The following is a 24,125-nucleotide window of genomic DNA, read 5'->3' as shown; positions in this document are numbered from 1 at the left end:
CTAACTACCTAGGCTAGGTGACCATGATCATTTATGGGTAAATACTGTGACTGGCTTTCTATTGGTCAATTTTGACATGGCTGTTGCACCAAAATCTGAGAGTGAAAGTTTTGCGAGTGTGCAAAGGAAATATGTCTGAGCATCTTTACTTCTGGGAGCAGACTGACAGTTTTGAGTGCGAACAGGGACTTGCCTATGAATACATGCTTTTGACAGAAAGCATTACAAAATTTAAACATAAATATCTTAAATATCTACCACATCTCCCTTTCCAAGCATGACAGATCCTCAGTGTCAGGTTCCATGTACGGCCTACAACCACGTCAAATCACAACCTAATAAATATCCATCCATCCATTTTCTATACCCGCTTATTCCTAACCAGGGTCACAGGGATCTGCTGGAGCCTATCCCAGCTCTCTTTGGGTGAAAGGCAGGGGTACACCCTGTGGGTATATGATGTAGATGAAGGATGGATAAATAATATGCTTCATTTTCTGCTGTTAAATCTCTCTAAATGTGATATAGTACACCTTTAAGAGTTGCAGAGAGCCAAGACAGTGAGCCAGCATGCAGAATACTTGTACTCTCAAAGCAGCTCACCTAAATGGAATACAATTATTGCTAAAAATGACACCTGTATCCTCCTATGATAAACCAGAATGTCTACTATGGAAACAAATGGTCTGTACTGAGATATTTAACTGTTGAACACATCTGTGTAGCAATAATCTCCTGCTCACCATTCCCTTTGGCCATTCATACTTGCTTTTATGCATTTTCATACATTGCTGTCCTTGGCTAGGGCAATGCTTTGAACTCAGTGCTAACATATATTTGCATGCTAACATTCTCACAATGCTAATGAGTATTATCCAGATTTATGCTTGGATACTGTCTTGGTTAATGGTTTGTTCTCTCGCTGTCACTTGGGTGTAAGAGATACAGTCCATTCATTTTGCACTTCCTGATGCAAGATCCAGGCTTGATTAAAGCCCTCTGGTTGTGCCATCAGCTCACTATACCTCTTCTTCATCAGTGTCATGGATTTGCAGATATTTGGTCATTAACCAAAGGGTTTAATAACTTTATGATAACAAGGTGACATGTTAGCCAGTCTCTTCCACTCTATACAAATTTATAAAACAGCACAAAACAGTGACAACTGCGTCACATACAGAGTACAGTGTCTTCAGAAAATAATAGGACTCCTTTACTATTTGCACACTATGTGTGGTAGATCAGTAACTACAACCAAGGTAGGTTACTGACAGGAGTAAGGACAAGGGAAAATTTGTTCTTTGAATTATTGCTAATTTATTATATATTAAAAATCAAAACCTGAAATGGCCAATTTACATAACTATTCAGACTCAATCCAGTACTTTGTAGCTGTATTAGTTGGTATTTGAAGTCTGCTTAGGTAGATCAAGTCACAAGTTGGGGACTTCCTGTTCTTTCCTGTTTCTTTGCAACTGTAGTTGACATAAAATGTTACTACTCGTGGCTTCTTCAGACTGAAGATGATGGTAAATTACTTGATAACGCTAGTGAAAAGTTTGGCTTTGATCCATCAAGATCTCTCTGAATTGTCTTTGTCACATTTGCAGGCTGGTCTTTGTCAACGCCCCATTTATGCGAACTGTTTTCCATGCTGAAACCTGTTGCCACTAAAATGAACTTTTAAAAATGCTGTTTGGTTGCTTCAGTGTGGACACATGCAAAAAAGGGGAACATCCTCCAAAGAATTATGAAAAAGTGCCTCTGGTGTGAAAGCGCCTATTCTCATCCAAGCCACTGCCAGTCAGAACTCTAATGGAGAGCTGTTGGTTGTTCCTCTGGCAGGTTCTCTCATCTCTGCAAACGACTTCTCAAGTCCTGTTACAGTGGCTCCTGGTCATCTCCCTGACCCTTCTTGGCCCTTCTTGTCCAGGTGCTCAGTTTGGCCAGATGACTAGCTCTAGATACAGTCGCTGGCAATTATAAAACTTCTTCAGTTTCACAGTTATTAAGGCCACTGTGCTACTGAGAACAGTCAAAGCTTTGTTTAATGTGGAGAACCACAGTGTTCCTTAGGTTTACCAGTGGCACCGGAAACACCACCTTTAGAGCCAACCAATCATCTCTGCCAGATCTGCTCATTTATCTCTTCCATGTTGGCGATTCACCTTCTGACCTGAATCTCTATAATTATTACATCATCATATTTAGTTTTTTATATGTGTATCCACATTTCCATTTGTTGTGATTGACCTAGGCCATCGCTAACAGGCCTTGTATCATTGCTAACAATCCCACAGTGAGGCATCAGCGCACGTTCTCCTACCACGGCTGAAACTGACCGTCTGAAGAGGTATCTCCTACAACAACTCTGCAAATCTATATATTCTGCTGTCCCAATAATAATGTTCCATTATTACGCGGTGCTTCGCCTGCTAACCAAAGAAGCTTAAAACCAGCAGAAGACAACCATTGGTCTAGATTCTCCACAGAGTTTTATAAATGACACCCCCAGTCAAGCTCAGCTGCCTGTGACACTGGGAGAGGCCCAGAGCACCAGGAAAGTTTTGTTTTTTTAGGCCCCCCCACTAACTCATGCACTGGATTAGCTTGAGCCTTACACAGCATTGTAGAGGGAAAGTCCATGGGCTAAAAACCATTTTATTGAAACCCTCTTAAAGTTACAAACCAATGGCCTTGCACATAAGCCTTCTATTCACACAGCAGTTTTAAAAGTCTAACCTGTTGCACAGGGACATCTGTGACAACACTGACTAGCCTCCAACAACGCCTACCAAACTTCAAATCTCATGTCCGCCTATTTATTTCCTGTTCCTCCTTAGATAAGCTTCAAAACAGTGAATGACTCTCTCCCTCTTCAGAGCCATGACCAAGTTTGTAACAGTGACCTCTGGCCAAGCTCAGTATTCATTGAACTCTTAGAATGAATAATGTTGTGGCAAATTTACAGACCGGGACCTTTGAATTCCCCACGGCCCCTGTCACAACTCAGTCGACAGAGTCAGATGCAAGAGGTTGTATTCTTTTGGTGTATTAACTATATTTTGTGTGACTCCAATTATTTCCAGTTCATTTACATAACATTTGTCACCAAAATTTACAGGAACCTGCAAGGCTTTTTCTTTTTCTTTCTTTTTTGGACATGTGACCACACAGTGAAGCAAGAACAGGTGATTATGTTACATAATAGGCATACCATTTGTTTGGGCCATATGTTACACACATGCTTTAGATCTACTACTGAATAGCTACTAGGCTAAATTTGACCATTTTAAATTTACCCATTCAGCTTTGAGTGCTTATAAAGCATGAGGTACATATATTTTACACTTATAGTAGTGAACCATCCATTTTTACATTTTAGTTAATTATATGGAAGAAAACCAGTTATCACATATTAACTTTTGAAAATGGGTCAGAAGAAGAAAACGTAAAAATAATAAACCATGAAACATTAAAAAGACATTTGCATTGTTGATATTAAAAACAATGACAAAAAAACAACAACAAAAAAACAACAACAACAAAAAAAAAAACAAACAAAAAAAACTGTCTTCATCCAGAAGCTGCAGAGCGGCTGTTTTGAGGGTCATCATGGAGGGGACATTCGACAGCTGACAGCTTTGGGGTACAAATGTGGCTGAATCTGGCCATCTTCATGAGGATGCTATTTGATGGCAGTAAAAAGCAGTCTGGTTGGTTGGATCTGTCACGATGTTGCCGACCATCGTCTGGCATCTTTTGGCGCAGGGGCCATTTCAAAATGCGGGTTCAGTCAAAACTCCGTTTGTGAATCGAGTTGAAGAAAGAGCTAAAGTGCTTCAGTTACATAAACAGATCACATTACAATATATGCTTTGACTACATTTAATTAGATATATGGTGATGTGAAAATGATTTGTTAAATGTGCCATGACCTGATGAAAGGGCCCATGACAATCTGTGAAGGCTGAATTTAAGGAGAATCTGTTGTTCTATGTATTTAGATTTACTATAACTCTTCTTGATGCGAAATGTGTCCTTTAATTTTGGTCAGGGTAAATGTACATTACCCTCAATTCCAGCTAGCTCTTCAAAATCTGATATGCATGAAAACTGTAATTAATCAAACCAATTTCATTTTAATTAATTACTTTGGTTTTATTTAATTTTAATATGCAAAGTCTTGACTTTTAGTTTATTCATTTAAAATTTGAATGCAATCCTAATTTTGTTCAGATTTCTTAATTCTGATTTGATTGGATGAACTAACTTGAATCTTTCACAATCCTGAAATTAGACTTCACCATTTTCCATGCTGCAAGAAATGTGCAGCCTAATCACAGCAGCTAACCAGAACTATGCTAAAAGGCTGAAAAAACAGTTTTCTGATAACCTGAATGAGTTTTACTGTAGGTTTAAGAAGCAACCTTTAACACCTCTCACCTACCCCCACCTTAGGCACATCACCAGTAGCTGCCCCCCACCCCCTTCTGGCACTCCACATCTTTGAGAGACAGGTAATGAGGAAGGCACCAGGTCCTGGTGTGAGCCCCTCTCGTCTGAAAGTCTGTGCTTATCAGGTGGCCCCGATCGTCACACAAATCGTCAAAACATCACTGGAGGTGTGCTTCAAATTCTCCACCCCTGCTGGACCCCCTGCAGCTTATCTACTGGGTCAGTGGATGCAGTCAACATGCCACTGTGTTAGATCCTTCAACATCTTGACTCCCCAGGGACTTGTGCACAGGTCCTGTTTGTAGACTTCAGCTTGGCATTCAACGCCATCATCCTAGACACCCTCCGGTCCAAACCACCTGAGCTCACTCGAAACCACATCGAGCACCCGATCAATCAGTACAGGAACCCGCCCAGGGATGTGTACTCTCCCCTCTGTTCTTCTTCCTCTGCACCACCAACTGTGCCTCAAGGGACCTTTGTCATCTGCGTTATCTGTGATGGTCACAAGTCTGCATACAGATGGGAGGTTGACCAGCTGGTCCTATGTTGTGGTTGCAACAACGTGGAGCTTGATATGCTCAAAACAATGGATATGACAGTGAACTACAGCAGAAAACTCTCTACCCAACCCCACTCTCACCATACTGAGCAGAGACATCAGGATGTTCTTCCTACATGAGCTCAGAAAGTCCGACCTGCCTCAGGAGCTGGTGGTACAGCTCTAGAGGGGAATCAGTCTGTTCTCTGCTCAGCCATCACTCTGTGGTTTGGTTTGGGCTGCAGAAAGAATCACACCTCCCAGGTCAAGAGGGGGGTAGAAGATTTCTGCAGACACCTCGAATCCTGGTCAGAAAGTGTTTCCTCTCTGGACAGCGCTGCAGCACACTGTACTGGATTACTAACTCTGAACTACTTCCCGTTGCTATTTCTATTTTAACTTCCTCTAGTTGTATGAAATTTAGACTTCATTTTTCTTTCACCGATGTACATATTGCTGCTGTTGTGACAAACACACAGAGACACTGGACCGGAGTCAAATTCTGTGCATCTGAAATACTTGGCAATAAATCTGGTTCTGATTATGGATGTTTAACTGAGATGTAAGTAAACTGACTCTGAACTGCTGCTCTGGAAACACAAAGGGAGTTTTCCATCTCTGAGTGTAGAGTTAAACTGCTGCACCATGAAATAATTCAGAACAAAACACATAGCTTCAAATGACACTAAAAACATTTGGTTTCACTGTTGAATTAATGCATCTAAGCTCATTTGTTAAGTCCTAATAACATTTTTAAGGCTATGCTCACTCGCCCCTATCGTTTCCTGTGTACAACTGAAGCTACCTGTGAAGACGGGTCTCCTGCAGCAAGAGTTTTAGGCACTTCTGCACATCCAACTTTAAAGTCTATGAAAAACAACGTCTGATTTCAGCCTTATTTGTCGGTCCCATAAACCAAAACTGGTGTCACCTCATTGCCCAGTTGATAAACAACAACATGCCTGACTATAGACAGAGGCACCATATGGAACCTGCTTCTAATAAAACAAGAATATGTAAAAAAACAGACTTTTTTTTAAATTGACTCCCATCTTCCTGAAAGTGCACTGTGAAACTGCTGGAGTATTCCTTTAAAAATATATATTTAAATTCCTTATTTTGCATTTAAAGAATGAACATTGATTGATTTGCACACTGACTGAAGCCCTAATTATTCCCTGCCCTTCATGCTGCACTTCACAGCACTAAACCCTTGTTGTTACAGAGGGCTGAGTTTCATTTTACTATAAAAACCATCTGCAGCAACAATTAATAAATAGAAATCTTAACATCTCATCCCTGCTTTTCACACAAACACACACTAAGCGATTTGGTCTGGTGCTCTGCTTTGGTACAGCCCGAGGGGAGGCTTAGAGGCGCGGACAGATTCACCCACCTGGCAGCCCAGGCTGTCGTGCTCCATGGTCCAAAGTTACTGCCGCACAACCGGAAAGTTAGAAAACAAAAAAAAAAAAAAAAAAATCACGTACTCTGATGCTCAACGCTGACATCCAACAAAACAACGACAACCATACAAAGTTTCCTCTTCACTGCCGCAGTTTAACGCCCGAAAGCTGCAATCAGCCCACAGCTGCGAGGTTTTAAGGCTGCGGAGGAGCGACTCCTCCCTCCCCGCAGATCATGCGCGACACGCCTCAGAGACAAGTATCGTGTTTGCTATAGGGGTGGAAGTCACAAAGAAAGGTTGTCACAAAAAGTTGTTTATGAATGAAGAATGTGCTTTTATCTCTTATTCTCCATGAGAGATCAGGATGCAATAAATTATTTTTTAACGTGTCTGAGTCATTTTATGAATTTAATATATTAATTTAATATATTAAATTTAATATATGACTGCCATGATCATCATGCAATAGTAATCTAATAAACCTCAATATTCACTTTAACCTTAAAGATGAATATTTATTTTAACCAAATGATGTATATAAGTGAAGTGTGTCTTCAAAAGTAGTGTAAATATATCTTGGCAGTAGATGTGTGTGTGTGTAACCTGAAGTAAAAGCAGCTGCATGAATAGTTTATATGTGTTGATCTCGCAGAACTGCTGATCATCTATTTATCATAGATAGATGATTTTGCTACATTTATTTTGATCCATGTTGTCTGTTCATCATGGGTCTCTTTATGTTGCAGGACTGAAACGATCATTATCTAGTGGATGCAAAAGCAATAAATTAAAAAAAAAAAGCAAACAGAGACATATTCAGAGAAAGACACGATGTAAACATTTCTTTTGGTCAGTTCGTTTAATCAAATCAGATTTTGTTCTGGCACTGAAATGATCCAGAATCAGTTTTCTCCTGAATGAAAACTAAAAACGACATTCACAAACACACACACACACTCTCTCTCGCTCTCTGTCTCTCACATACACACTGTGGAGGAGAAATTGTGTATTGTCTTCCTATAAAAGCTAGACACTCATTACAGAACTACTACACTGTACTGATTTATACGTCGTCATATAACTGTCATGTATAACCATTAAATGTATGTTTTTCACTGCACTAATGTCATGTCTGGACGACCTTGTTGCTTGACTGAAGACTCTGATCTGACTTATCTGACTGTGTCTAACTTACTAACTATGAAGAACAAACCTTCTCAGTGAGGTCCCAAAACAGAAGAGAGGCACCTGGCTCCAAGGCTTTTCATAAAACACAGTACAGACAATGTGAGTTAGTTTATATACTGTTGGCCAGAGGGCTGGTTTCCAGCTTCTTTTATCCCATTAACATTCCTGTTTGCCACCATTATTTTCCTTATTTTGGACATACCTGTTGGGTTCTTTACCTAAGGACTCACCACTCTCAAGAAAGACAGCAAACGTTTGCTTATTTCTTGCAGCAAGGAGAGTACCGACAGAGCCTCCTACAGCACTCTGTCGGATACTTCCCCGTTACTGCCTTTTATTCACACAAGCTGAATGCACGGACATTACCAGACAAGGACATTCCCTCAGAGAGTTCATTGTGCTGACCTGGGGCAATTCTTAGTTACACACATCCTGCTATTGTAACATTGTGCTTAACCGTCACTTATAACATTGAAGCTTAAGACAATGTGTTTCCTCTTAAGACCTGTAGTACATTGCACATACTGTAAAACTGCAAAATGACAATCTTTAACATAAAATATACATGAGTATTTTATCACTCTAACAATACCCGTGTCTCATATTACTTTTTTAAAAGCACTTGAGGATCACACCCCGCTCAACTCTTCCTCTCAGGGCCTGGTGTAATCCCTCTGCATCCTTTACCTCAATCTTTATTTCCAATTATCCTCAGTGACATGCTAACTGTTGCTATGACTCAACCTTTAGATAACTTCCCCTGGAAGACCGAGAATCTTCACACTTGGTGGATTAATCTTAAAACAACTCAGGTTTGATGTGTTAATCTGTGACTCCGCGTTAAATCTTACAGTGTAGTAATGACCACACCTCTGCCTGTTTATTTGGTCTGGGTCTACATTCTCTAAGCATGTAGGTATGTTTTACTGAGGTGAGGCCAGATGGCATAAGACTGAAGAAAATCCACCACAACACACACACACACACACACACACACACACACACACACACACACACACACACACACACACACACACACACACACACAAAGTTACAACTGATATTTGAATGAAAATAAAAAGAAGTGATGGAACAACTAGAACAACTAACTACAACAACTAATAAAAGTGACAGAGACTGGAAAGCCACAACAACATTTCAGGACTTTTTTAAAGATCATAACTTATTTTCAGCTATAAAGTGGTAACTCCCAGAAACAAATGTCACTTCCCTTCATCACAGCATGTTGTATTAAACCAAAATTGAACCATCGCTCCAGGAAGAGTGGCAGGTGTTTCAGAGACAAGGGGGACGCCCAGTGAAAACAAAAGAAATGGTCACGCAAAACCACTAAATGGTAACAAAAATAAAAGTTAGGGACCTTGAACGTAGAGATCAAGGAGAGAGGCCCTAGGTCTCTCACACAGGAGTGCTTTGTCCTCCTCAAATGAAAAAAACAGAAAGACATAAAGACTTGAGGACAGAAGAGGTAAAAAGGCTTTAACAGTCCTCAAATCAGGTGCTTTGCTTTGTTTTAGGTGAAAACACTCACAATAATCTTTTCATACCTAAATCCTGGCTCCTTCCTCTCAAACTCATTTGGCACTTGTATTACCCAAAATTAAAAACCAATATCTCCCTCAGTATGTTTCCCTTCCTACCCTTGCTTACATTACAGAAACGACCCAGCCTTTACTACTATACTACCCACATATGCATTACAACCCCACGCCCATTTTGCCGACTGTCTGACCCTTCCCCCTTCGCCCTGAGCTGGGCTTTACACTCACTCCCGTCATAGCTCGTCGTGGGCTGCGGCTTCGTCGGCTTTAAGTTTGAACTCAGCCACTGTGATTTTTCCGTCTCCATCGCGGTCCTGGTTGGAGAACATGTTATCAATGATCCGATAAGGATCGAAGCCAGGAGCCAGGCGGCCTTTACCCTCGTTCACCTGCCGTATGATGTAGTCAGTAAACTATGGAAACGAAAGGGAAAAGAAGCAAAAAGCATAAATGCATCAGATTGACGTCTAGACATTAAAACTTTACAATAGCAGCGAGTCAACACAGCGAAAACTCGACTCCTCTTTATTTGGCTGAACTCTTCTCTGCTAACACATACCTCAGAGGGCTCCACCTGCTCGTCGTTGTCTTTGTCCATCTCAGCAAAGAGGTCAGGCGACACTTCGTCGTTCCAGATGAACATGTAGCCTTCAGGAAGTCCTTCCTCCATGTCCACCAGCTCGACGTCGAACACCAGCACGGCGCTTCCTGGCACTTCTCCAGCTACACACAAACACAAGCAGCGATGGTAAACAATAATAAAAATGATGATTTTCTTGCTAGAGGGAGGAGTTATCAACAGGAGAGATATACTCAGCACTAATATCATTGCTTGTCTTTATATACGGTGCATTATAAACTATTGTTTTACATCAACTTCTTTTAGATCTTCAAAAAGTTTGCTGTCATTTTGTAGAAACTTTAACCACAGGCCAAGAATCAAAGTCCATCTGCTGATGAAAATCATGTGATGTTAGAAGTTCCAGAACAGACACATGAAGTGAGATTACATAACATAATTCATTTGTATTAATTCATTTAATAATGTGGGGAAGTTTTGGTGCAGATGTGCATCCACATTTAAATCCCCATCCACATCATTTTTAAAGCACGATGTGTAGTTTTCTTGTATAATTAATACAATTCTCATACTGTAATCATTTCAAAAATTACGTTCCTGTTTGCAGAAAGACAAGAATCACAATTAAGTGTGTAAAGGCTGGAAAGGCGACTTTGTTGTGTATTATTCCCTGGAAAACTAAAAGCCATGCATAGACAACCTATGTATCTTGTGTGTATCTTGACATGAAAATGAACCATTAGAGCACAGTAGAATATCCAAAGAGCTTAGAAAGACAGTTATAATTAATGTCCTGCATTAACACCATGCATGGAGGAGGAAGGGAGTTTCTGGATGAACCCTGGAGACTGTCATTAGATATGATAAGGATTGTATGCTATCACTGTATGCATTTAAGGAATGCATACAGTGATAGCATGGGGGGGGGGGGTGTCACACCAAGTTGGGTGGGGTGTGGTTCCCCCAGCATCTTTAAAAAAGGGATTGTGATCCTGATGAAGAGGATTGCCAGCTACACTGAATTTAATTCAGTTATAGTTTAGTCAGATTGGAAACTGCCCAAAGGTGACAAGGACATCAGGACACGACTACTTACTGACTCCTCTTTCCCCATATCCTAGATGAGGAGGAATAACAAGGTGCCTTTTCTCTCCCACACACATGTCCATCAGTCCGTCCTCCATCCCTGGGACTATCTGGTTGGCTCCCAGGACAATGTTGTATGTCTTTGCATAATTATACCTGAAACAAATGACATTACTGCATTTTATCAAGTTATCATGCATGACATCTAAAACTTGGTGTCTATCCATGATCAGAAAAAGTGCAGGGGCGTGAAAGTGGTGTCAAGGACAGCTCAAGGTTTTCAAAGCATTTCTGAAAGATTAGATTATTTTGTCTTTTGATGTGCTTTTATTTTAAAAATAATTGTATTAGCACAAAGTGTTGAATGTCGGTGCTGTTTGCCTGCTTACGAGCTCACATAGACATGTTCCTGTTTTTTTTTTGTTTTGTTTTTTTGCTGCAGTGACTGCAACAAAAGACAAACAGCCCAGTCTGTATCAGTATTAACCATATTATCGGTTTTCTGAGATGTTCACCAGAGGCTTCGAGATGTTTTACTCACGTGGAGTCGATGGATGTGCCGTCCATCAGGGAGGCATTGTAGTGATATTTTATGAAGTCACCCTTCTTGGTTTGTTTATCACAGCCCTCTGGTTTGTAGGTGACAGTGACCTCAGTGTTGTCTGACGGGTTGTGGAAGTCAATGATGTGAACGTCAAACACCAGCACAGCTGAACCAGGGATCTTAGTGCCTGAGAGAGAAGAAGATAACGTAACCAATATTAAAATCTGTAAATACTATGCCAGAGAACATATAGTGGTTTGGTCTTAGCTCAGTCTCACACTTTGACCTTTGATTTCTAAACCAACTGAGTCATTCTGCAGCTGATTTCAGATTGCATTTCAAACTAACATAAAGCTCTGAGTGATGTTATTATTTCCATAGATGCTGATGATGACTCCCTTATATTTTGCGTGTCATGTTATTATTGATCAACCCTAATTTGTTCTTCATTCATTTTCATTAAATTTGGATTGATTGATTAATTAATAGGTTGTTCCTAATTGGTGGTTTTGGCTTACTCATTAGTTAATCAGCTCATGGATGATTTAAATTTCCAATGTATTTCTATGTATACATCTATGTATACTTTCTCTATGAAGTGAAATTATTGTTAATTGTCTAAGTTGGTTGTTTAAGCTAGTTAAATTATTTCCATCAGACTAAAAACTCAAACTGTAAAAAACATTTTCCCCATACAGATAAAAATATCAAAGCATTGCACACACACCTGTGCCCTCCTCTCCATAGCCGAGATGGGGGGGGATGGTGATGGTGCGTCTCTCTCCGACACAGACTCCAATAAGACCCTCATCCATACCAGCAATCACGTAGCCTTGACCCACATACGTGTCATAGGTACGATTACGAGAATAGCTGTGGAAAAGCGCATGTTAACAGAAGTCCCATAGGGAAAACAGTCAATCATGAAAATTAATTTACAGTGGTTTTTTTCCCTTCATAGAATATAGTGAGATTTTTATCTAATCTCATATATACAGGGGATTTAGGCAGCACACAAAAAAGCACAGCACAAACTATTAACACCCATCTCAAAGGGATAATTATAGGATATAAAATGAGATTCACAGAAAATATTACCCCTACAACTGGCATTTGTTCTAGGAGGATGCATTTGTGGCTTTTGTTTACATGTGAATAGTGACTAGTTACTTCTTAGTGTTAAATTAACACTCGGAGTTGCAATTTTGCTGTGATAAGGTTCCTTGAACATTTTAACATATCAATAACTTCTAATTCCTGGCATGGTATTGTTGAAAAAAAGGACAGAAAAGTGCAAGATCTTTTGGTGTTAACCCTAATTAGGATAGGTGCTAAGAGCCTCTAAGGGGGTTAAGAGTGGCGTCTGAGCTCTGTTGACAAATGGAGGCAAAGGCTCCGTAAGTGGAACTCCAACTGAGTACATGACCAGGTCAGAAAGATGTCACGTAAGATTTGAAAGGATCTGTTTTAAAACGATTGGAGTGGATAAGAAGGAGAAGCATCTTACTGTGTTAAAAACAGCAGAGGCCCAGCAGAGCAAACAACAGGAAACACAGATGCAAAGCTATGTCTTCACTTCTAGGGAAACTGTGGTTGAAGCTACGTCTAACTGACGCAGTAACTAAGGCTGGAGAGTGTCAACAGATACTGGCAGAGGAAACTTTTCAAGGCAGAACCGTTTGAGTCAGTTTATAAGTTTATATCTCAACTGAACAGTCGAGGGGAAAGTCCCCCCCCTCTCCTCTGAACACGGGGCTTGACTTGCAACATCCTGAAGCATGATAAACCAACAGCCTTCAGACTAGACAGCCGAGATAAGGGGCTGATGTGAACTTAGCTACTCCACGTGTTTTTGCAGGGTTAAAGCTGGTGAAAAGGTGAGATATTCATTTAACATTTAACACATCCAGAGTGTTATTTAGCAGCAGATGTGTGTAACAAAGTGTGACAAACATGCAAAAAAATAACAAATCAGTAAGGGGGCCAACACTTTCTCACACCACTGTAGCTGTGTGAATGCAAACCCTGTGAGGTGAGTCTCATAAAACTGCTATACATAGTGGTCCTGGTAACAATGCAATGAAAGGAGTATGGGAGTGTGTAGGACACAGACACTGTTGAGACACTGGCAGAGTGTGACCCAGGACCCCTCAGGTTTATTTGTAACCTTTGAATTACACAATAAAACTTTGCATCTGACTTTGTCGACTGAGTTTTGCCTCCTTTTTTGGGACTTTTAGAAAAATGAGTATATGAGTGTTATTTGCTTTTCAAACTATATTGTTGCATTACTTAGAAGAATAATTACAGAAACTGCCTAGCTGCATAACTGACCACAGAACTAGAAAAGCACACTTGCTAAGACCTGTTCCTCAGAGTTGGGGTTGTGTGTCTGGTATAGATAATCACTTTGTTTCACACATATGTTGATAACATGAAAGGGAAGGATCTGTGCTTCTTGTGTGTATCCCTGAAATCTAAAGGCATCCATAGGCAAACTATGTATTCTGTGTGTATCTATGAAAGAACATATGCATATAAAGGGAAGTATCAAATCAGAACCTGAGCACAGGAGAGTATCAAAAATCAAACTCAAATCAAAATCTTAGGAAGACAGGTGTGATTAATGTTCTGCACTTAAGACCATGCATGGATGAAGATGGGACATTCCTAGATGAGCCCTAGAGAGACTGTCATCTTATATGGTGAGGAGTGTCTGTTATCACTGTTTATAATCAAAGAGTAAATAAAGAATTGGGGAGGGAAGATGGGGGGGATCACGCCAAGCCCCAGAGGAAGAGTTGGGCAGGGTGTGGTTCCCTCAGCATCTTTAAAAAAGGAATTAAGAAGGGTCAATACACCAATATATCCAAAAAAGGGAAATTAATATTAGTAAACAGGCATAACCTTGAGATGAAAGGAGGTGGGTCAAGGGATGTGAATCAACCCCTGGACCATAGGTACAAAAGCAGGGAGCTTGAGGAACATTGTCAGTCTACCCTGGGATAACTCACCTTGTCTGTACTGTGTTAACAGTACAGTTAACAGTTAACTTTTAATCATTTTAGTAGAATAATCAGCTAAGGATTGCTGGGACAACTTTACTCTGTTTTTTTAAGTTCCAAAATTGAGTTAAGGAAACTAAAATATATTGACTTTAATAGCTTGAATCAAGTAGAATTAAAATAACCTGATTAGCATGAAATAGATGGTAAACTGGAATTAAATTAAGGTAAATTAGATTCAACTACATTGGATGAAGGGGAATTAAAACCAAGAAATTAGATTTGTCTTAAACATTCATTTGACTAATACTCAGGGAAGCAGAATATTATTATTACTATATTATCATAAAAAACTCAAATAGATTAGGGCTATAGGCTGCGTAGAAGGAAAAACAATGTAAGTGCAGTAGACCGTAGACTATGTGTGTGACAGCATTACTTAACAACAAACACCTCACATCGAAACGTGGTAACGGATCAATAGTTTCTCATGGTCCATGAGACAACATGCACCTGGTTCTGTCTGGTGTACAAACTACAGGATAAGGCACTATGCTCTCACTACGTGATAGAACAAGGTTCTTCATTGTTTACTATCAAAGTTTCACTGGGAGGAAGCAAATATGTGAAAAGTGCCTCCTGGTTGGTTTGATCTCACTGGGCAAGACTCCGTAATGTCAAAAGTGAACTAACTATACAAAGAAGAAACTTTTGTACCATTTATTTCTGCTTGCTTTGTAAAATATCTGTATATTCCAATCTAGACTCATTTATTTGTTATACTGTAAAGTACATGCTTCACCAAGTATAATCATAATATATGTGGTGAAGTCAGTTTGGTTTAAAGACTCAAAAAATACACCACGCGAGGAAAAAGGTTACAATCAGAGGATGCAATATTGTGTAATAAAAACAGCTAATTTCTTGTAGTGGTTTTTAAGTTTCTGTTCATCTCTAAGTGCATCTTCAGTGCACAGAGAGAGGCTGCCCCCCTGTGGCTACTTGAAGAACAACAGACAAACAAGTAAAAGCTGCTGTAATAAAGTCCTTTATTTCCCTTTATAATCCAAGAGTTTACTATGAGCCTTTCTATGCGATCATTAAACTTTGACACATACCTGGAATCAAAAAATGTCCCATCGAGGAGGCTGCCGTTATAGTGGTATCGTACAAAGTCTCCAGCAACAGCCTTCCTCGTGCAGGGCTCTGGCACCTTCTGATTGGTCACCGTGATTCGATCTCTGGGGTTGTGGAAGTCCAGCAGCACGACATCAAACACCAGCGATGCCTGTCCTGGGATGTCACTACCTGGAGAGAGAAAAGGAGAAAGGTTGAAGGCAAGAAGAGAGAGAGGCATTTTCACTGTTTATTGAAATTTTTTTTGTTGCCTCACAGCAAGAAGGTCGTGGGTTCACAACCTGGCCTTTCTGTGTGTAGTTTGCATGTTCTCCCTGTGCTTGCATGGGTTTATTCCAGGTGCTCTGGTTTCCTAACGTCCCTGTCAGGTTGATTGGTGACTCTAAATTGCCCATAGGAGTGAGTGTGAGAGTGTGAGGTTGTTTGTCTCTATGTGGCCCTGTGATGGACTGGTGACCTGTCCAGGGTGGACCCCTGCCTTTTACCCAAAGAGAGCTGGGATAGGCTCCAGCAGATCCCTGTGACCCTGGTTAAGGAATAAGTGGGTATAGAAAATGGATGGATGGAATTCACTGATCATCAATGTGACTCCTGTACTGTGTATGTGACTGATGTACTGTGCCTTCACACTTTAAATGTGCAACGACTTTCCACTCCAATCATCATGTTCTCTCTCACACAGCTCTGGGGGTAGGACTGTAATCAGATTAAACCAAATAATATTAAGAATTAACAATACTCACCATCTCCATTTTCTCCATAGCCAAGTGATGGAGGCATAGTGATGATGCGTCTTTCTCCAACACACATTCCCAGAAGCCCCTGATCCATACCAGCAATCAGCCAGCCAATCCCAACATAAGTGTCATAGGTACGCATGCGAGTGTGACTACAGTGAAGGATGCAGGAGAGAGTTTACACATTTGTCAGTGCTTTTGTTGTGTGTCTGTGTGTAAATGGAGGCTTAGACAGGACTAACCTGGAATCAAAGAGCGTCCCATCCAGCAGCGTGCCATTGTAGTGGTAGCGGACAAAGTCAGACACCTCCACCTTTCTGGGGCAGGTCGCGGGTGTGTGATAGGTCTTGATCTGTACCCCGTCCTCCGGGTTCCACACGTCGAGCAGCAGAACGTCAAAGTGGAGGATGGAGTCAGCAGGGATGATGTCACCTGGAGAGGGATATAGAAACAAGCTGTTCACATTTCACACAGCAAATAGAACTTAATGATCACACATTTGAGAAACTGCCATGCATTGATTGGTTTCACACGAGTGTTGGCACATTCCTTGATTAATAATCATTAATACTGGCCAGTCAATGTGTTTCAGCTGAAATATTTACTTTGATGTTTTCTCTAAAGTGTTGTATGTTGAGAGTGATGCAGGGCTCGATGTGAAACTCAGTATGACTGTATTCCCTTTCTCCATGTAGGTGAGATTGAGCCAGGAATACAAAGTCCACTAGGCAAAAGATAATGCAATTAATTTAGAAATACAAAGGCATTTTATAAAGGTTCCAGCTTTGAATCCCGTTTGACCCGTTTGTGTGGAATTTGCATGTTCTCCTCATGTCTGTGTGGGTTTTCTCCAGTTACTCCAGCTTCCTCCCACAGTCCACAGAAATGCAGGGTGAGGTTAGGTTGATTGGTGTAGGTGTGAATGTGCTTGTGGTGTGGGTGTTGAAGATGAAAAGAAACAAGTACCTGAGTCTGGTACGAAACACTTGTCTTTCTCTAGAGAATTCAACCTTAAAGAACCTAACGTTCTTTAAGGGAACAAACTGGTGCGGTTAAGGCTTAAGTTAAGGAGATGGAAGACAGTGGAGGGGGTGGAGCAGGGGCTGTAAGAACTGTGTGGGTGGCAGCCGTTAAAATCTTTTCCTCTGATGGGCTGGCAGCTCTCTTTCCGGTTTAAATCTCTGACTATCTTCTGTAAAATCTCACCTGTTGATTTTCTTCCCCTCTCTCTTATGGTCCCTCCCACACAGACCAGGGGTAGAGGACACAGCCCCCACGTTTACCTGTCCACACATGCCCCCCGCTCTTCCCTCTCTCCCATTATCTAAATATTTCATGCATGCGCTCACAAATACACACACGGACGCACCGGGCTCTACATTAAAATAGAGCAACATTTTCTGTAGCAAACATGTGCACGCAGTTTTGAGCAGTAGCACATCATTCTTATTGGTCCTGTGCAGATGCAGAGCCATAAATTGTGACTTCCTGCTGATTTGCAGCACAATTACTAGCGGCTCTGACCTGCTTCCTGGTCTGTGATGTCCCTCTGACATCATGGAAGTTTGGGAGCAGCCCACTCTGCTAACTCAACACAACACTGCACTGCACTTTCTTCAAAGACAGATTTTTTTTTCCCCTAACATTTCTGCCAACGTCCGACCAGAGCCTCTCATTGTTATGGTGAGCAGTGCCAGTTGTGTGTTTACTCATCTGTGTATTTATGACTCCTTACAGGAATAAACACCAGCTTTGTGGAGAACGTGAACAGCTGACCCTGATCCGTTACCGGAGTGGTGTGCTACCATGACAGGGAGTTCAAACACACACTTAAACATACGCACCATATCCCTGTTTTCCGTAGGCGAGCTGAGGTGGGATCTTGACCAGTCTTCTCTCGTTGACACACATCCCCACTAGAGCTTTATCCATCCCTTCGATCAGCTGCTTCTTACCAACAAACACGTTGTAGGTGTTGCCACGGTCATAACTGAAAAAGACACATTAGTTTTACGTAACTTGTGTAACTTGATTCATATGATGCTCATTGTTTAAAGTATTTGTTGTTGGTTTTTGTGTCTTTATTTGTGATGAGAGGTCACACAAGCTCATCAGGATAAACATAATATATTTGCTGTCTGCCCCCTCTTGTGGGAAACTGATATGTTTGACTTTTTTTTAGGAAAATGTACAACAAGGGGCACAGGGCCATTTAATTCAGCTAATACTCCAGTGTACTCCTCAGCTTATACTTCAGCACTGTTAACAAATGTGCAATTGATTAAATTACCAAACCCCAATTGGCACCAAGTAAAGCTGGGGCTTTTTAGGCCTTTGGAGATCTAGGGGTGTTGGACAGCTTTCCACTTTGCCCTGTTGGTAATTCAGCCTTGCAGGGACACTTTTATAAATGAGGTCTCTGGAATCTAGGGACCTCCAGTGGGCTCCAACAGGAAGGATATGGATTTGATTAGCAGAGTAATCACAAGAATTAATACGGATTCAATCAAAACTGGAGTAAGCACATATGGACCCATGCTCAGTCAGCCCGCTTGCCTGCGTGGCTCACAGGGACGAACCACAAACGCGCACTTTTACGCATCGCGCACGTCTGTTCTGCATGGAGAGAATAAATTTTGGGCGGGGGGGGGGGGGGGGGGTGTGATTGTTTTGTGATATACTCACCTAGAGTCGAACTTCTTGCCATCTGGAAACATGCCGATGTAGTGATACCTGACATAGTCTCCAACTTTGACGGCGCGCACACACTCCTCTGGCACGAAAGTTTTCTCAATGAAGATGTCGTCTAACGGAACCGGAGGAGCGTTGCAGGCGGCGAACGCCACCAGAACCGACAGATACAAACACGCCTGCGCGCACTGGATCATTTTCACGGCGACAAAACTACTAAACGATGGAAATAACTGTGGACTCGGTCTGTACGTGTGCACGCTGCCTCACCGTTCCCCGATGAATCGGTTTCCTCTACTAAGACTTGGATAAAAGTCCTGCCCCTGGTCTCAACGCTGGAAAAATCACGTGTCAAGCCCGAAAAAAATCCCAGAACATCCGGTTAAACTTTAACCATAAAAACTTTAGTTCTGCGCTTAATGTCATGTTTTGTGATAAAAAACAGGTTGAAAGGAGGTGATCCGATTCTTAATGTGCGACACAAACAAACAAAAACAAAGCTTTGCTGGTCAGTGGTGCTCTTATTTTGACATTTCCTGTCTCTTCATGGATGACTTGACGCACTTTAGGATTGAATGGGCTCACTCGAACACCACGTATCGCTCTTGCGCAGTGCAGCCTCTGAGATGTGTCAACGTGGTAACGTAGGGGTCTCCGCACAGCTGCAGACACATCCCCCTCCGGATCGGATTAATTCATGATCATACACACATCTGAACTGCGATCACGTTCTGCAAGACGCATGACGCTTGAACTTAAATGATGTTAAACCTGGTGGGTTTCTGGCCTTTTGGGGGTGAGGTGGGTGCTGACCAGACAGGAATGTCTCTACGTGGCAGTGGGAGGGGGAGGGACACTCCACTCTCACCAGGGGTTTAATTAGTGACCCAGAGGGAACAAGTTTAAACTCTCAGGTTTAAAGACACATATTTTATGCAAAAGTAACTTAGTTGGTTCTAAAACTCCACCCAGATCAGACAGAATCACCTGGCCATCCGACCAAATTTACAGAAATGTCTTCCACGGCTTATGACTTTATGTCAGATCTATTCTCTGTCAGGTTTTCATTTGTACTGTATACGCACAGAACCACAGCACAGATTTACTTACAGTCATATAGTGGGAGGAGCAGTTCCAGGGGCCCCCACCCACAGGAGCGACTGATCCTGCCTTGCGCACGGGGGAGGGGAGGCTTTGTCCGAATACGTGGTGGAACTTGAGGCGGTCCTACAGACTCAGGCACACGGGCCGTCCGGGATCGTCCCAGCCAGCCCCTCCACCACTAACCAAACTTTAAACAAATGGCACCTTCCCAGTCTTCTCAACTCTTTTCTGCGCTGTTGATCGTATTTTTAATCTCTGTGGTGAACTCTCAATATGAAAAATACAGCTTTAGAAGTTTCCCCAGGCATGAACTGATGCCTCTGGAGTCCGCTTACAAATACGCGCTGGACCAGTACACCGGGGAGAAGTGGCAGGAGACGGTGGAGTATATGGAGTTGTCGCTGCGGCTGTATCGGCTGCTTCGGGACAGCGAGGCCTTCTGCAACCTCAACTGCAGCTCGGTGCGGCTGGATGATCAGCAGAAGTTTGCGGAGTTTCCTGAGCTGCTGGCGTTTGGGAACGTAATGAAGAGGGCGCAGTGCCTGAAGCGATGCAAACACGGTCTGCCCGCTTTCAGACAGACTATGCCCAGCAGGGCCACCATAGATGAATTTGACCAGAGAGAGCCGTATAAATATTTGCAGTATGCCTACTTCAAGGTGAGCACAGACATGGGTCACAGTCTGAGGGTAAACTACAGCGCACAAACGCTCAAATAAAGTTTAAGATGATTTTCAATATAATGTGATGTTTTTTTTTCATTGTGGACGCCACTGCATCCACAGTTTGTCTTTTAACTCATTTACAGTGGCTTTTCCTTAAAATGCGCTCTGACGTCACCTACGGCAACGTGCCACGGACGCAGGAGGTGGTTCTGCTGAAGGGAGATCTCACACAGGACTAGTTTTAACATCACATGTTATAGAGGTTAAGCACCAATGTTAAATGTTGCAGTTATATAGCTGGTGATGGCTGAGCCCTAATTTACACGTTCAAACATCCAAAATACATCCAAAGGAAGAACTGAACACTCTGAATCAAATTGGAAATCTAACACAAACATGTCTTTCCATTCAGTTGGGTGTATTTTTCCGGCCTGGGATGCAGTTATGACATGTCCATCTGTTTATTGAAAGTGTTATCAGCCATCATTTGTCTTGTCCATACTGGAAACTATGATATCTTCCACCTGTACTGTCTTTTTTTAATACAAAATATACTTCTCTGTTATTATCACTGCAGCTCAGCAGCAAAACTCTGCCTGGGGTAACACAGGGAGGAAGTTTGGTACTGACACAAGTCTAACTTTGGTTTGATTTGAAAGGAATTTCTTCAGAGTCAATATGAACAGAATTACTCCGACCTATAGTGTTTTCAATATACAGACAAACCCATCAGGCAATAAAACAGCAGTTTGTGGGAGGACAATAAGGTAAAGAAAACTGAGCGACTCTGAATCAGCAGCAGGATAGTTTAATCATCACCACACAGTCCCTGATTCAGGGATATTGGTTAGTAATTTATCAGTTATCAGGTAACTTCTCAGTAATCAGTGTACTTTACGTCATGTGTGTGTGTTTGTGCTGTTTCCTCGTCTGATGATTGGTAAAAATAGTTGTTTAGAAATAATGTGCGTTTGTCTCAGTCTAACAACCTGGCCAAGGCGGTGTCTGCTGCCCACACCTTCCTGCTGAAGCACCCTGATGATGACATGATGCAGAGGAACATGGCCTATTACAAGACTCTGCCCGGGGCCGAAGAACACCTCAAAGATCTGGAGACCAAATCCTATGAGGTACACACACACACACACACACACACACACACACACACACACTCACACTCACAACTACCTATTATTGGTTGCGTGGGTGTGCTGATGTGGTAGAAGCCTGTGGATTCATCTCCACCCTCTTTCTTTCACAATAAAAATATAAAAAGGCCTGATGTCTTTTGTCTCGATGTAATGAAATGAAATTTGAGTGTCTCTGTTATAGACATATATGGATAAGAAAAGGTTTTTAGCAGTGTCCTATATCTTCATAATAAAGATTGTTATGCTTTGTAAGGTTTCTGTGTTGTATGTTATTGCAGACTTTGTTTGTGCGTGCGGTGAGGGCGTATAATGGGGAAAACTTCCGTACATCAGTGTCAGACATGGAGCTGGCTCTGCGGGACTTCTTCAAGGTCTACGACGAGTGTCTGGCTGCATCCGAGGGCCCCAGGGATGTTAAAGACTTTAAAGACTTCTACCCCTCAGTTGCTGGTCAGTTTCAGTGACCCAGTTCTGACTCTGTTCTTCCTCCTCCAAGTCTATCCATTACCACATTTCCTTTTTTTCTCTAGTTCCTCTTCATTTTGTCACTTGACAAACCGTCTCTCCAACAAGTTTTGTGTTACTTTTCCATTTCATCCCATTTTACCATGTTCATTTCTCAAAATGTAAGAGTTCTTTCTTGATTTTTTTTTTAATTTCGTCTTCCAGATCACTACATAGAAGTCCTGGAGAGGAAAGTGAATTGTGAAAGTGACCTGACACCTGTTGTAGGTGGATTTGTTGTGGAGAAGTTTGTGGCCACCATGTACCACTACCTGCAGTTCGCCTACTACAAAAGTAAGTTGCATTGTTCTGTCATCATTGACGCACTTTTTTTTTTCTCCGACTCCAACATCAACTCCAGTGCTGTGTGTGAGAATAATCCCCGGGTTAAGTGCTAATTGCTGTGTTTTCAGTGAATGACCTCAAGAACGCGGTGCCCTGTGCGGCCAGCTACATGCTGTTTGATCCCGGTGATGAGGTCATGAAGAATAACGTGGTCTATTACCAGTTCCACAAAAGCCAGTGGGGACTGTCAGAGGAGGACTTCCTCCCCAGATCAGTAAGAGGCACTTGGTGTCTACCTTCTTTTCCTACTTTGCGTCTTTCACTGTAACACACATTTTAACAGTTTTGTGTTGGTGTCTGCTGCAGGAGGCGGTGCGGTACTACAATCAGACCACCATGCAGCTACAGATGTTGGAGTTCTCCAGACAGCGCCTGGTGAGCGACGATGAGGTATGTGTTTTGCGTGCAGTGGAGTTATCTTTGCTCAAGAAAAGGCAACAGCCTACCCTGAAAAATAGACCCACGTGATTCCATTGAAATCAGTTAGTTTGGATTTGGTTATTTACGGCTCTCACAGGCCCTGTGCTTGTGTAACTTATGGAAAAACCCTCGATTCAGGTCATATGACACCCTGCAGGACAATGTGGGCCCTGTTTTTATCAAGGTGTCATATCACAGACTGCCATGGGATGGCAGCATGACACCAGAGTTTCTGTAAATTATTATGATGCGGCACAAGGACTGTGGCCATCGGGCCAACACAGCATAAACCAGGATTACATGCTGTATGTGGCAAATACCATTCAGGTTGTGACTGTAATCTCTTTAGTAATGCCAGGTATGAGAAATCACACATAGGACTGTGAGTGAGAGGATTTAAGCTAATTCATTCAGTGCAAAGTGTGAGTTTGAAGCAAAACACTCGTCTCTGGTTGATCCTTTTCGTGTGTGTGTGTGTGTGTGTGTGTGTCCACAGGGGGAGGTGGTGGAGTTTATAGATGAACTGCTGGACGAGGATGAATAGCCCAGAGTGGAAACTCTGCTGAAACACTGAAAAACAAACATAAACAACAAAACAGCACCAATACTCCCCAAGGTTTAATTTATTTGGGTTTTATAACAGGCTCTGATTGTCACTGTTTTTAACTGGAGCTTTGCATCCATAATATTTTTATAATTTCTCATTTTGTGCACTAAATATTCAGTTCAGGTATGGACAAACAGCGTGGTGACTAAATGATTTGAGGATCAGGTGATAATACAGATAAAAAACATCTTTTATATATTATACATCATTTTATGTATTCATTGTGAATCATGTATGGTGTCTTTCAGAAATGGTCCTTTTTTTTTTTCAATAAAACAATAAAACCTGCCAAATATCATGTCCTTGAAATAATCATTGTACTTTTTCACTTGCTGGTTTTGAGGATCTAATATATCTGCCAGATATTTGTTTAATAAAGTATTTTTAATGTT

General features: G+C 41.7%; 3 protein-coding genes across 7 annotated transcripts in view; 1 reads left to right on the top strand and 2 right to left on the bottom strand.

The window, feature by feature from the left end:
• LOC113126186 (uncharacterized) overlaps nt 1-6,525 on the bottom strand; it is a 30,272-nt gene extending 23,747 nt beyond the window's left edge. For 3 of the 5 annotated variants that reach the window (XM_026300069.1, XM_026300070.1, XM_026300072.1), the window contains exon 1: nt 6,396-6,525. In XM_026300069.1, coding sequence (XP_026155854.1) covers nt 6,396-6,422 — 27 coding nt within the window. In that variant the 5' untranslated portion in view covers nt 6,423-6,525. The remainder of the gene's footprint in view (nt 1-6,395) is intronic. The other 2 variants (XM_026300071.1, XM_026300073.1) reach the window with 2 other exon arrangements.
• Nucleotides 6,526-7,681: 1,156 nt separating this feature from the next.
• fkbp9 (FKBP prolyl isomerase 9) lies at nt 7,682-19,280 on the bottom strand. The gene is made up of 10 exons (XM_026300729.2): nt 18,932-19,280; nt 18,091-18,236; nt 16,489-16,678; nt 16,253-16,398; nt 15,491-15,680; nt 12,095-12,240; nt 11,365-11,554; nt 10,834-10,979; nt 9,717-9,880; nt 7,682-9,570 (listed from the first exon to the last, which is right to left on the bottom strand). Exons 1-10 carry the CDS (start codon nt 19,132-19,134, stop codon nt 9,391-9,393), a joined length of 1,701 nt encoding a protein of 566 aa, XP_026156514.1. The 5' UTR covers nt 19,135-19,280; the 3' UTR covers nt 7,682-9,390.
• An 848-nt stretch (nt 19,281-20,128) lies between these two features.
• Nucleotides 20,129-24,125, top strand: crtap (cartilage associated protein). Its single transcript, XM_026299531.2, has 7 exons — nt 20,129-20,700; nt 21,687-21,836; nt 22,136-22,307; nt 22,527-22,655; nt 22,775-22,920; nt 23,013-23,096; nt 23,623-24,125. Exons 1-7 carry the CDS (start codon nt 20,239-20,241, stop codon nt 23,668-23,670), a joined length of 1,191 nt encoding a protein of 396 aa, XP_026155316.1. The 5' UTR covers nt 20,129-20,238; the 3' UTR covers nt 23,671-24,125.

The sequence above is a fragment of the Mastacembelus armatus genome, chromosome 11, assembly GCF_900324485.2.
Source record: "Mastacembelus armatus chromosome 11, fMasArm1.2, whole genome shotgun sequence".
Classification (NCBI taxonomy): Eukaryota; Metazoa; Chordata; class Actinopteri; order Synbranchiformes; family Mastacembelidae; genus Mastacembelus; species Mastacembelus armatus.
The sequence above is the reverse complement of the archived record's forward strand: the minus strand, read 5'-3'. Positions and strand labels throughout refer to the sequence as shown.

Coding starts and splice junctions, on each gene's coding strand:
- fkbp9 (XM_026300729.2), bottom strand. CDS start 19,134: ATGATCCAGTGCGCGCAGGCGTGTTTGTATCTGTCGGTTCTGGTGGCG. Junction 11,555..12,094: donor CTATGGAGAGGAGGGCACAG/GTGTGTGTGCAA, acceptor CTTCTCTCTCAG/GCACTAAGATCCCTGGTTCA. Junction 9,881..10,833: donor ATATGGGGAAAGAGGAGTCA/GTAAGTAGTCGT, acceptor GTTTGTGTGTAG/CTGGAGAAGTGCCAGGAAGC.
- crtap (XM_026299531.2), top strand. CDS start 20,239: ATGGCACCTTCCCAGTCTTCTCAACTCTTTTCTGCGCTGTTGATCGTA. Junction 21,837..22,135: donor TGGAGACCAAATCCTATGAG/GTACACACACAC, acceptor ATGTTATTGCAG/ACTTTGTTTGTGCGTGCGGT. Junction 22,921..23,012: donor AGGACTTCCTCCCCAGATCA/GTAAGAGGCACT, acceptor TGTCTGCTGCAG/GAGGCGGTGCGGTACTACAA.